The sequence below is a fragment of the Medicago truncatula genome, chromosome 3, assembly GCF_003473485.1.
Source record: "Medicago truncatula cultivar Jemalong A17 chromosome 3, MtrunA17r5.0-ANR, whole genome shotgun sequence".
Taxonomy (NCBI): Eukaryota; Viridiplantae; Streptophyta; class Magnoliopsida; order Fabales; family Fabaceae; genus Medicago; species Medicago truncatula.
Genome location: NC_053044.1, coordinates 58,828,624 through 58,841,344, shown reverse-complemented (window position 1 = coordinate 58,841,344; position 12,721 = coordinate 58,828,624). Strand labels below are relative to the sequence as shown.

The following is a 12,721-nucleotide window of genomic DNA, read 5'->3' as shown; positions in this document are numbered from 1 at the left end:
GCACGGTGGTCTCCGGTGAAAGTACCCAGATCATGAAATAAATTGAGAGGTTTGGTAGAGGTCATCATGAAAAAGAATATTGTCACTTTTATTTCTCAAAAAGAGTCTCATGGTGGCCGAAAATTGAGAGTGAAAGTGGTGATTGGAGTTTTTCAAACTCTCACCAATCTAAAAATAAATTAGTGGTTATTGAAGAGGGAGAAGAGATGAATTTGTTGGTGGTTGTGGGGTTTTCAAAGGAGGCCGCATGGAGGAGTTATGGTGGCTGGAAGTTGGTGGTGAAAAAGGAAGAAGAAGAAGAGGGACGCAAGAAAAAAATTAAAATGATGAAGAAATGAGGGTGGAAGGAAGTAGAGCTGTCAAAACGGGCGGCCTAGCGGACTTCGGGCTTTAGCGGGCCGGGCCAAAAAGTCCGGTTGACAAAACGGGCTTGAAATATACTACCCGAGCCCGGCCCTACACGGGCCGCGGGCTAAACGGGTCGGCCCGTATTAAAAATTATATATTTTTTTATTTTAAAAAAATACTATAAAACACTACTATAATTTTTTTATAAATAACATTTTTAATATGTTTAAATAATGTCTAGCACAAAAGTAAATTGTAAACATTTTTGTACAAACGTCGTAAACTAAAACGACGAGAAAAATGATTTTAAATAAATTAGATATGTTATGGTTATAGATATTTATATATTCGATCTTTAAAACTATAAATAACGAAATGAATAAATATAATTTTATATTTGCGTTAATTCATTGAATTTTCACTTTTGTTTTTTACTTTGATAATCAACTAAGTAAATAATTATTTGAAAAATATATATAATTTATAGAATTTTTGTTTTGTTATGCGGGCTAACGGGCTACCCGCGGCCCATTCGGGCTAGCCCTAACGGGTACCGGGCTTTTAAGGGCCGGGCTAAAAAACCCTATTAAAATTCGGGCTCAATATTTTAGGCCCAAGCCCTATATTTATTCGGGCTAAACGGGCCGGCCCGTTTTGACAGCTCTAGAAGGAAGAAAAGGAGAAAAAGTTACGTGTTGATGGTTCATTGTAACATACGATATACTTAAATGATCTAGCCGTTCCTTTTTTGAAAAAAAGATCAAAAAGATGAAATTAAAAAATTAATAAGGTCTACGGTGGACCACCTACAAGGTTGGTCCACCTAAGACATTTGGGGTTGAAGTTAACTGAAATGAATTAAAATGACTTACGGAGCATATTTGAAGGACCAAAATGAAATTTTTTAGAAATAAGGGACCATATCGAAAACAACAAATAAGTTGAGTGACCATTTATATAATTAAGCCTAAAAATATTAATAAATATTTTGTGGTAGCATATAAGTAATAAATAGATATCCACATAAAAGCTTGTCAAAAAAAAAAGAAAAAGATATCCAGATAAAAATAGAACAAACAATGATAAATGTTGATTTTTTCTGAGATTTCATTTATTAAACAAGGAATACTAGTAAATAAGAAAAAAGTAGTATATGTAAAAGTTATCTGAGTGATCTGAATCTCAAAATATAATAAAGATTAAAGAGAATGATATATTTTGAGAAACAATTTGATATGGAGATATATAATATAGATAAATAAATGTATGATTATCTGTATCCGTTGGTGAAAGATAAGAGGGATGAGGTAGGTAGCAGTAAAAGTGGACGTGGCAAAATAATGATCAGGAGTATTGGATTGGAAGAAGAATAGAATAGAATGAATGAAGGTTGTTGATCTTTCTTTCTTTCTTTCTGAAAAATGAAAATGGCGACCCTGATGAGGTTACCAACAGCCACACCTGGTAGGGTGGTGACGAGGACGAGAGAGGCATTTCATGCTCTTTCTCCTTCTCCTTCTCCTTCTCCTCCTCATTTTGTTGAGTTTTGCAAAGGTGGAAGAAGAGGAAGAAGGATTATTAGAGTGGGAGTGAAATGCAATAGCAATTCAGAGAGGGCGGTGAATCTTGGACCAGGGACACCTGTTAGGCCAACGAGTATACTTGTAGTTGGAGCCACGGGGACTTTGGGAAGGCAGATTGTTCGGAGGGCACTTGACGAAGGATACGACGTCCGGTGTCTGGTAAGGCCGAGGCCTGCTCCAGCTGACTTCCTTCGTGATTGGGGAGCAACTGTTGTGAATGCTGATCTTAGTAAACCTGAGACTATTCCTGCTACATTAGTTGGAGTTCATACTGTTATTGACTGCGCCACTGGCCGTCCTGAAGAGCCTATCAAAACAGTTGATTGGGAAGGTAAAGTTGCTCTTATTCAATGTGCTAAAGCAATGGGTATTCAGAAATATGTTTTCTATTCCATCCATAACTGCGACAAACATCCTGAGGTCCCACTCATGGAGATCAAGTATTGCACTGAGAACTTCCTTCGTGATTCTGGACTCAATCACATCGTCATCCGTTTATGTGGTTTCATGCAAGTAAGTAAGTCAACAATCAATTCATTTAGTCTAACAATTCATAATTCCCCTTATTCTAATTATAATTCAAATTCAAATCCAGGGTCTTATTGGCCAGTATGCTGTTCCTATCCTCGAAGAAAAATCTGTTTGGGGAACTGACGCCCCCACCAGAATCGCTTACATGGATACTCAGGTTACTTAATTACTTACTTAGTTATATCTATCTATATGTTCTTTCCTTAATCCATCACTTCATTCATATGTCTGCCTCTGTTTTTAGGATATAGCTCGCTTAACTTTTATAGCCTTACGAAATGAAAAAATCAACGGTAAACTTCTCACATTTGCTGGTCCTCGTGCGTGGACAACCCAAGAGGTGATTACATTGTGCGAGAGGCTTGCGGGCCAAGATGCTAATGTAACTACAGTTCCCGTCTCCGTTTTAAGACTCACTCGTCAGTTAACCCGCTTTTTTGAGTGGACAAATGATGTTGCTGACAGATTGGCATTTTCAGAGGTACTTATTCATTTCATTTCTTTCCTAATTCTTCTATCACCACCATCTCCTCCTGTTTAATGCTTTATCAATCAACGATTTTTTGTTACATTGGCCCTTATTTATTTTTAGATTGCTTGAATGGAGTGTTTTAACCCAAATCAGCTGCTCTAATAGTCTCAGTTGTGTCTCTGCATAACTACATTTCCATTGTGGAGCTATTGCCATTGGCTTTTACCCAAAGCCACTCATGTCGATGCACGTCAAATACAGTTATAGGATAAAATCTTAGTTTGATATATCTTATAACTAATGTCAAACACATCCTATTGGTCCGACCAACACTATTATTTGATATATCTTATATCATCATTCTTACTCTAGTTACCAAACAGATTCCTAATGCATATAATATTTTCTCTTTCATTTTAATGGCTGTAAAACATGCCTATAGTTGATTATACGGGAAATATTTGCAGGTGCTTACGAGTGACACGGTGTTCTCTGTTCCAATGGCGGAGACATACAACCTACTTGGTGTTGATACCAAAGATATAATTACATTAGAGAAGTATTTGCAGGACTACTTCACAAACATATTGAAGAAGTTGAAGGATCTCAAAGCCCAGTCGAAACAATCAGATATTTTCTTCTGAAAGATGATTTGTAATTGCATACAAGGTAATGTTGTGGGTATTTAGAATATTTTATTCTTATATACGCTTGCCAGTGTATATTGTTTTTTTATTTCTTAAGTGGGCTTACGTTTGATTTTGTTACTGGTGTATTCATCCAAAAACATTGGTTAATATATATAATATTAAGATGCATAAGTTTATCAATTTTCTAGAATGATCCAAATGTACATGGTGAGAAGTGATTAAATACACATGAAGATTTTTATACACATTGTGCATAGTCATTATACTCATACATTTTATACAAACGTGACATCGTCTTTCATCATTAGATTGTGTGCCTGTATCACATGCTTAAAAGACCTAAGCATTTATGAATTGTGTCAGTTGGTACAATATTAATAGTTCAGTTTCTGCATAAAAAAAAAAAAAGAAGAAAAATACTGAAATTAACTTGTATGTACATATTGCTTTATTATCTTAATGAGATATCCAAAGAAATTTTAACATAATCATATGGCTTTTAATGGGTTGGATATCGGTGAGAAAAAACCCAGAAGAGTAGTGTGGTGGAGAAAAAGGATAGAGGACTGAGGTTGTGTGTGTGTGTGGCAGTGGAGGACCATTGTGGATATAGCGGTATAGGAAGCACGCTGTCTTAATAGTGGTGGGTGGGGAAGGCCTATGCATGTTTCACATATCGTAACAATTGTGGGGCTTTAGGAGTAGTGCTGTAGAGGTTGTGTGAAATAATGAGAGTACATATGCGATTGAGCACAATGAGAGGAGCCCATATGACAACGGTCCAACAATGACTTGTCAAACATCCCCCCCCCTACTTTTTGTGTGTGTTGATTTCAGAGGGAGCAATAGAATGAAGGTTTGCTTTTGATTTTATTTTTAATATGAAGATGTTTTCCCTCTCTCATCTCCTACGAGGAATCTCCAAACACATCAAAGTGGTTCTATCTCAGCATCATCTATTTCTCTTAGTGTATGTTTGTTTTTCTTATTCTACAATTTAGTCTTTCCCGTCTATTTCTTCCCAAGGTTGCTCCTTTTTGCTGAGTTTGTCGTCTTTTCTGCTAATTTATACCATGAATTTGCTCTGAATCTATTTTTCACTTTGATTAGGGGTGGCAAAGCAAGTTGAACCTGTAAGCTCAACCCACCTAACTCGCGGGGTCAATAGATCAACCTGCTTTATATTTAACAATTTTTTTTTTTTTCTATTTAATTTGATACATTTTGTTATAGGTGCTTGATTATTATTATTTAGGTTTTACATTAGTGATATAGGAGCAGTCGAGTCTAGTAGAATATGGGATTATGAACCTACTGTATTGTTCTTCTGTGTGATCTGTGTTTGCTTAATCTTTGTGCTGGTGTGACCTTACCGTGAGAAACTGTGAGTTGTATGCCTAAAATTGTTTTTTAAGAAATGAGATCTCATGAGATGTTATCTTAGTCAACAGTTTGCGGAAAGATTAGTTATTGCAAATATTTATTTGGCTAAATTGCACTTTTGACCTCTCAAGTTTTACAATTGTGCGATTTTGGACCCCAAGTTTAAAATGTGTTATTTTGACCCTTCAAGTTTGCCCCCTTTTGATTGACCACCCCCCACTCTTGTTTTGACTAAATTGAGGTGATGTGGATTTTATTTTATGTGTGGTATGCTCTAATTGGACCAAACTTAAGTGACTTGGAAATTAATTTATAAACATTAAGTGTACCAGTCCGGATAACACGTGGGCATACTTTGAAAATAATTGCTCTTTTCCTATTTGTTTTTGCCCATTCCTTTCCTATGTGAGTTCATACCGAAAAATGCACTTATGTGAGTTAACTCACGTTGAAAATACATCAACTCACGTTTGGTTTTTATTTTATTTTATGGGAATGAGCAATTCTAAAAAGGAGAAGAGCAATTCTCTACTTTGAAAGGAACAACCTTCCTTTATTGAGCAGAAACATTAAGAAAATTGCTCACCTTAGTCAGTCAGTGAATCAATCACCATGGGTTCTCTTTCAGTTGTTTTACTGAAAGGGGTAAATGTATGTTGTTTTGTATGTGTTGGAGGCCAAAACCTGTCTTATTTTATGCTGAACAAATGGAGACCCAATAAATACTCGAATGAGAAACTTGAACGTATGCGTTCCATGCTCAATTTGATCATCGAAAATGGTAGAATTACTATTTACATCAAGAAGTCTTCCATTAATTCTACCCACATTTGCAAGTAATTGAGTCAACTTAATTATCTTTTGGAAGTTATTCTGATACCATTGCCTGCTGTAAACATCTTGGGAAGAGTGATTAAGCATTGCGTTCAGACACAGCTGCATATTTATTGGTTCTAAAATTATTTCCACCGTAAAGCAGCTCCCAAATTCTAAAGGTCATAACTACCTGGCATGGCAAAATGTCAAAACTAAATGTCGTCTTTCTAGAAAATTTTGGTTTCAAGTGATGGAACAATGTATGAAATTAGAATGAAACCGGTACTTAAAATTGTGTTCAATTGAAGAAGATGGAATTGAGATTCTGGGTTTATATGGTTTTGAGAGAGAAAAGAGATGAGTAAAAGACTTGTGTAATTTTATTGAAATGAATCGTCGTATATTTACAATACATGAGTGAGTATATATACAACTGGAAGTTGTAAGTTAACACGCTAACCAAGGTTTATTACTAGACTCTGCTTCTGAAGACATCAGAAGCTGTTCTTTAGAAGCTGCATTTCAGAAGCTAAAACTAACTAAACTAAATTACTAAACCAATATAAGAAGATGAAAATTTTGGTTTTAAGATAAAATATCAAGAATTAGAAGGAAGAAGATGAAATAGTGATGGACAATTGATGAATAATTGAGAAGAAAATGGAGAAATTGATGTCTTCGTAAGAAGTCAATGGCGTAAGTTTTCTATTGTTGGAAGACATCATGTGACGTGATTTTTTTTCAATGGAACTTTACACTTTACAAATTATGGTGTACCGGTACTTTTGGTTCATAGATTGATAAATTAGCGATTATTTTATGGAATAAAAAGCTATTTGTCAATGTTTATATTTTAAAAAACATCATTTCATAAGATTCATATTAAATTTTTTACTTTTTAATATTCTTTGTTATGAGTGTTAAAAATTCATAAAAATTAAACTTTATTCCGTCGACGCTTTTAGTTAATAAGATTTAATTTTTATAATTGTCGAGGATAGAAAATGAGTCTTTTTATTAAAAAAAATAACTAATTTAATTATTAATTTAACAATTTAGTGTATCGATACACTCAAACTTTTAGGTATAACATAGAATTTTCCTCTTTTCAATCAACATTTGAAATTTATATTCAAGTCACCTAAGTTTGGTCCAATTAGAGCATGCCGCGTGTGAAAAAAAAACCACATCATTAGTCAAAATATGAGTGGAGGTGGTCAATCAAAAAAGGGAGCAACTTGAGGGGTAAAAAATAACGTATTTAAAACTCAAGGGGCCAAATCAAACAATTGTAAAATTTGAGGGATTAAAAGTGCAATTTAACCCATTTATTTTAAGGGTCTTACTAACGAGTGTCCTGACGACACTCTTTAGGATTTTAAAATTAGAAATTATTTTTTAAGAAGGTTAAATTTTCAATTTTCAATACATTAGTTACACTAATTTCTATAAAAACTTACTATTTAAAACTCTTAAAAATGTATGAAAGCACTTGCTAATATTTCTTTTATTTTAATGGTGGAATACACTTTTGCTTGGTCTCGCAACAAAAATGGAGTTTATACTGCTAAAAGCGGCTATGATTGGCTCCTCTCTCTTCCTGTCACTAGCACCACCACCGTCCCTCATCAGTCTTGGTCTTGGATTTGGACATTGCACCTTCCGGAAAAATATAAATTCCTTTTTTGGCCGGCCTATTATGATGCCACTCCTACTCTATCTCTATTATTGCATATAAACATTGCCCAATCAATCGTGTGTACCCGTTGCAACCAGCGGGAAGAGTCATTTCTTCACTGTATTCGTGATTGTCCTCACTCCTCCAAGATTTGGCGCCACTTTGGTTTCAATTCAGATGCTTTCTTTGCGGAAACAAGCACCTATGTTTGGCTAAAAAATGGCCTCACATGTACTCAATCTCTTAACCTTCTCAACAGGTGTTTGGTGGGCTTGACATTACCGAAATTTAATGTGTCTCAACAATGAGGAGTGGTCTCTTAATCGACTTGCTTTCAATATTTAGAACTCTATTGATGTCAACCGCACATCCTTTCTGCATAATTATCATTCTCAAGCCACTGACACCGTGGTTAAATGGAATTGCGGCAACCACTCTTGTTATATTCTGAATGTTGATCGGAGTTGTCTTGGTAACCCTCCTTAGGAACAATGTGGGTTTATTTATCTTTGGTTTCTTCGGATACATTGCCAACGCTTCTGACATTCTTCTGGCTGAACTGCACGCCATCTATCATGGTCTGCACATGGTTACATCAATGGGAATATCTTAATTTATGTGCTACTCCGACTCTCTCTCCACTCTGTCAGTCTCATCAACGGCCCTACCATGAAGTTTCATGTCTATGCCACTCTCATTCAAGACACATAAAGGACCTAATCATTACCAACAAGTCTTCTGTTTATCGCACTCTCCAGGAGGGAAATTATTGTACAGATTTTCTAGCTAAGATGGGAGCAGCTTCAGATTCTGTGTTGACGATTCATACCTTCCCTTCTGATGGGATGATTCCATTGATTAAAGATGATGCTTGGGTGGGGAACTGTCTTCCCTAGGGACTAGCTAGCTTCTGTTCTTTTTGTTTTGTTTCTATTTCCCCTTGTACCAAAAAAATAGAGTTTAACCGACGATAGTTTAAATTAGTACTTAATTTTTGGATTCGATATTTCAAATAATGATACTGTGTATGTCAAGTTGGTTAACGAGTAGGATATTGATTTTCCCTTTTAAGTTAAAAAATGTTAAGGTTTCAAACTTTTTAATTTATGAAAGAAAAAGGAAAAAAGAACCCCTAAGGATATTGAGTTGATATGATTGATAATGGTAGATATGGTAGTGATTTGAGCATGTACAAGGAACTTTCGTATTCTATTAGAATATTAAAGTTTATGAATTATCTCGGATTTTATTAGAACCACAAAAAAAAAATCTAAATCTTTGTGAAAATTATTTATTTTAATTGAAATAAAAAAAATTGATAAAGATGTGTGATTTTGAGTCAAAATTTGACCAAAAACCACTACCATAATGGAAAAATAACCGAAAAAGAGAAAACTAAAATCGACTTATATTTCTTTTTTCTTAAACAACTTTGTTGTCATTTTTTTTAACTTCTTGTGAGACTGCTCAAAAAAAAATTACGAATTATATACTATTGTTAATGTTGTGGGTGGTGGATATGACTTCCAAATTCTAATCTCCTTGACACTATTTCAACCACCAAATTTAACCTTATATTTACAACTACTTCCACTATCCCATAATAAGCGAGTGATTTTAAAAAAAAATAATAATAATAATGTCTCATAAAAATTGATTCATTTCACTTTTCAATATAACATTAATTACTTTTTTTTAGATATAACTCTATTTAATACCACTTTCATCACCCTCAATTCAATATGTGTCACTTTGTATTTATGATAGTAAAGAATGCACCAATACTTAACAAAAACAGTTAAAACCATTTTTCTCTCTCATTTATTTATACATTTTTTTAATACTATTTCTTAATATATGTGAAATGAGCAAATTGATCAGTTAATCTGGGACGGAGGGAGTACTTCTTAACAATTCACAACATATAAAATTTAAATGATTGTTTATTATGTGCAATATTACACATGTTAAAGCAACTAAAAGTAACAATTTTTATTAAAAAAAGTATTTATAATTTTTTTTAACAAGTTATAAAAAAAAATATAAATTCCATATTAAATACGTAAGTTTCAAAACAAATTTACTGTTTTAAATTTATTAACATGTTTAAATTTACACAATAAAAAAAACCCAGATTTAAGTTCATTTTTGTGTTGTATCACAATTCTATGAAACTTTTTTTTGCTCACGCTATTTTTCTCGTCTCAATATATACGATATGATATACTAATTAATCTTGGTGGTCTGATCTCAAATCATTAAAAAAGAAAAATATTTCCAAAATAATTTGGTGAAAATGTAATGACTTATCTTAAATATTGGCCGAGATTAATTAATGTGTGTAATGTCTGATTTTTGTAAATGCAATATAAGGAATCCAGGTTCATAATTATTTTGTCTCAGGTTGGACGTTTTTTAATCAAGTAATCTTATTTATGTTTGAAAGTGTCATCCCTCAACAATAAAAAATGGGAAACATGTAGACCCAACCTAATTACTACTACCCTTGACTGGGTGAACCGTGATTCACGTTGATTTATTTATTTTAATAATAATTAAGAGAAAGACAAGGTAGCTAGGTGTCGATGGAGTTGAGGAAGAGGGATGATAGTGAAAGTGAAGATCCGAAAGGCCTTTGAGAAAAACAATCAAGATTGTCTCCATATCCAACTCCAAGTATGTCACAATATCTCTTGTAAAATCCAATTCGATCCTGCACTCTTCCATCCTGTCCTCTTCCGCATTCAAGCCCTCCGTTTATTATGTTGGTCACCGTACCGTATCCCGGGAGCCTCCCTGCCGCACGATCTGCACTGGAAGGACTCCATCTTCCGGTGATAACGTCATGGCAGGATGGCTTAGGTGACTGGGGCGTCATCCAGAACCATAGAGCGGTCTTGAAGGATATAACAGGGTCGGTGGCTACGAGGTCTGGATTGTTGAGCAAGTCAACACCAATTGCTCTTCCACACTGTCCATAGTTGTAATTCCAAGAGATCTGGATGGGACCCCTACCGTAGTATTGCTTCCCAGAAGCACATGGGAATTCAGAGCTTGGTTGGCAGTATGTGCTGCTGGGATTCTGTTCTCTCACAAAGCAGTATCCCCAAGCATATGGGCCATCAGGTGCAGTTGCCCATCCACCTGTGGTTTCGTGTGATGTTTGACCCAAGAAAGCAGCAATCTCTCTTTTTTTAGTTGCAGTATCTCCATTATTGGCAAAGTTGGGGAAAGCCTTGGCAGCTGAGATGAAAGCATCATAGGTGTACAATCTTTTTCCCTGACACCCACTGTCGTCACGGTGCTTGAGCATATTGTTGAAGGTGTCCCTTGAGATGAGGCTACCAAGGTCACCGCTGCTTCCACTACATTGACTCTGACAACCATCACCACAGTAGTCGCCGGTTGATCCACACCAACCAAACTTGCTACAACATAATCCCCCTGGGCACAACGCACCCCCAGCTTGTTTACCGCATTGCTCCGCAAAGGAGCATCCTATAATTACAAGTAGAACTGCTGTTGTTACTACTAGTGCCAACCTCATCATCATTAACAACGCTTTGTAATTGTGTGTTATTTGTTTGTGTAGATACCAACTCCCCCATCCATCTATATTATATAGGCGCGGTAAGGTAAGGTAATGCTCTATCTTAATCTTAATAATAATAATAATAATAAATAAATACATTATTATATTAGATGAGGAAACAATACCTTTCATCCGTAAGGGTGCATATCTATAAGTTCACATCAAATCTAAGAATTATATTTCTCTGTTTATTTCTGCAAAAAAAAAAACAAGGAATTCCTTTTTCAACAAATCTTAGTTGACTACCAAGATATTAACCATTATCGATCGCGTTAATTTTATGGATTTTTTTTCTGAAAAAAAAAAAAAAAAAAAAAAAAAGCTTCATTTAAAAGTAAAAATAAGGAGGATATAATTTTTAATTGCATGTGGGGGAGGGAGGGGGTGTCACAAATTTTAATTGTATCTAAAATCTAAAGGGTTTTTTTCTAGATTACCCTTTCTTGTTTAAGGGGTATTTATCCTCTTATGATATCAACCAATCAAAATGTAATATACATTGACAACAATAAATTTCAATAAATGAGTCAACTTTTTCTATAAAAAAAATCAATTTTAATCAAAATAACATTCAATACTTTAATTTTTATTTAATTATAAACAACATTACATTACAGTTCATTTATCTTATTTATTTGTAACATTTTGGTCCTTTATCTTTATTTTTTTTCCGCTTCAGTCTTTTATCTCTCATAAAAGCACATATACATCATTTTTCTCATTTTTTTATTAAAAAATACATAATTTAATTTTTTTAATATATTTTTATTAAAAATTCAAAAATATGATGAAGATGTTCATCATCTTCATCTTCTTCCTTTGAATCTTCATTGAATCAAAAAAAATTCTACACAAATATCACGAATTAATGTTATGTTCACCTCAAATCTTCTTTTAAACACAAAAATCAAATCCTTATGGAGAAAGAGATTTAGTTTCATCACAAAAAAAAAAAAAAAGTTATATAAATTGTCACACCGTATATTATTATTATTATTATTTTCTAACTCAATATTCAAACTCGGCATAAAAATAACCCCAAAATTGATAGTAGCATTGCACATCAATTTTGTTGTTTTGAGAACAAAACAATCTTAACTTTCGTAAAGCATAACCCTTCCGCCAGTGACAAATCCTCCACCATCCGTCTTGCAACATTTGTGAAATTAAGGTTTTGCTTTTTGTGTTTAAAAGAAGATTTGAGGTGAATATAACATTAATTCACAATATTTGGAGATATATTTTAGTAAAAAAAAAATTATTTAAAGAAGATTATATACATCTTCATCATATTTCCGAATTTTTTTCATTTTTAATAAAAATATATTTTTAAAAATAAAATGATGTATTTTTTAATAAAAAATGAGAAAAAAGATGTATATGTGCTTTTAAGAGAGATAAATAACCTAAACGTGAAAAAATAAAGATAAAGGACCAAAATAAATAAGATAATGGACCCATAATGTGATCTTGCCTTAATTATATTTAGGTATTCAATCTTAATTCATTTACACTACAATACTGACTTTTTTTTTTTTACAAGACTACAGTACTGACTTAGAACAATTAAAATTTCACATCAAATTTCTTTCATCTGAATGTCCTTAAATTTATCATTTACATTCATAAAATTTCTTATTCCCATTTTGATTGTTCAATTTTGTCGTT

General features: G+C 33.7%; 2 protein-coding genes across 3 annotated transcripts; one reads left to right on the top strand and one right to left on the bottom strand.

The window, feature by feature from the left end:
• The first annotated feature begins 1,528 nt into the window (after positions 1 to 1,528).
• On the top strand, positions 1,529 to 4,966 carry LOC11418459 (protein HIGH CHLOROPHYLL FLUORESCENCE PHENOTYPE 244, chloroplastic). Of its 2 annotated transcripts, XM_024780205.2 has the most exons (5): positions 1,529 to 2,444; positions 2,527 to 2,619; positions 2,707 to 2,943; positions 3,402 to 3,603; positions 4,695 to 4,966. In XM_024780205.2, exons 1-4 carry the CDS (start codon positions 1,770 to 1,772, stop codon positions 3,576 to 3,578), a joined length of 1,182 nt encoding a protein of 393 aa, XP_024635973.1. In that variant the 5' UTR covers positions 1,529 to 1,769; the 3' UTR covers positions 3,579 to 3,603; positions 4,695 to 4,966. The 2 variants fall into 2 exon arrangements, with proteins under 2 accessions (XP_024635973.1, XP_003604095.2); XM_003604047.3 differs by lacking the exon at positions 4,695 to 4,966 and having other exon boundaries at positions 3,402 to 3,827.
• Positions 4,967 to 9,793: 4,827 nt separating this feature from the next.
• On the bottom strand, positions 9,794 to 11,067 carry LOC11414323 (endochitinase A2). The gene has a single exon (XM_024779517.2). It carries the CDS (start codon positions 11,012 to 11,014, stop codon positions 10,037 to 10,039), a length of 978 nt encoding a protein of 325 aa, XP_024635285.2. The 5' UTR covers positions 11,015 to 11,067; the 3' UTR covers positions 9,794 to 10,036.
• Positions 11,068 to 12,721: the final 1,654 nt, after the last annotated feature.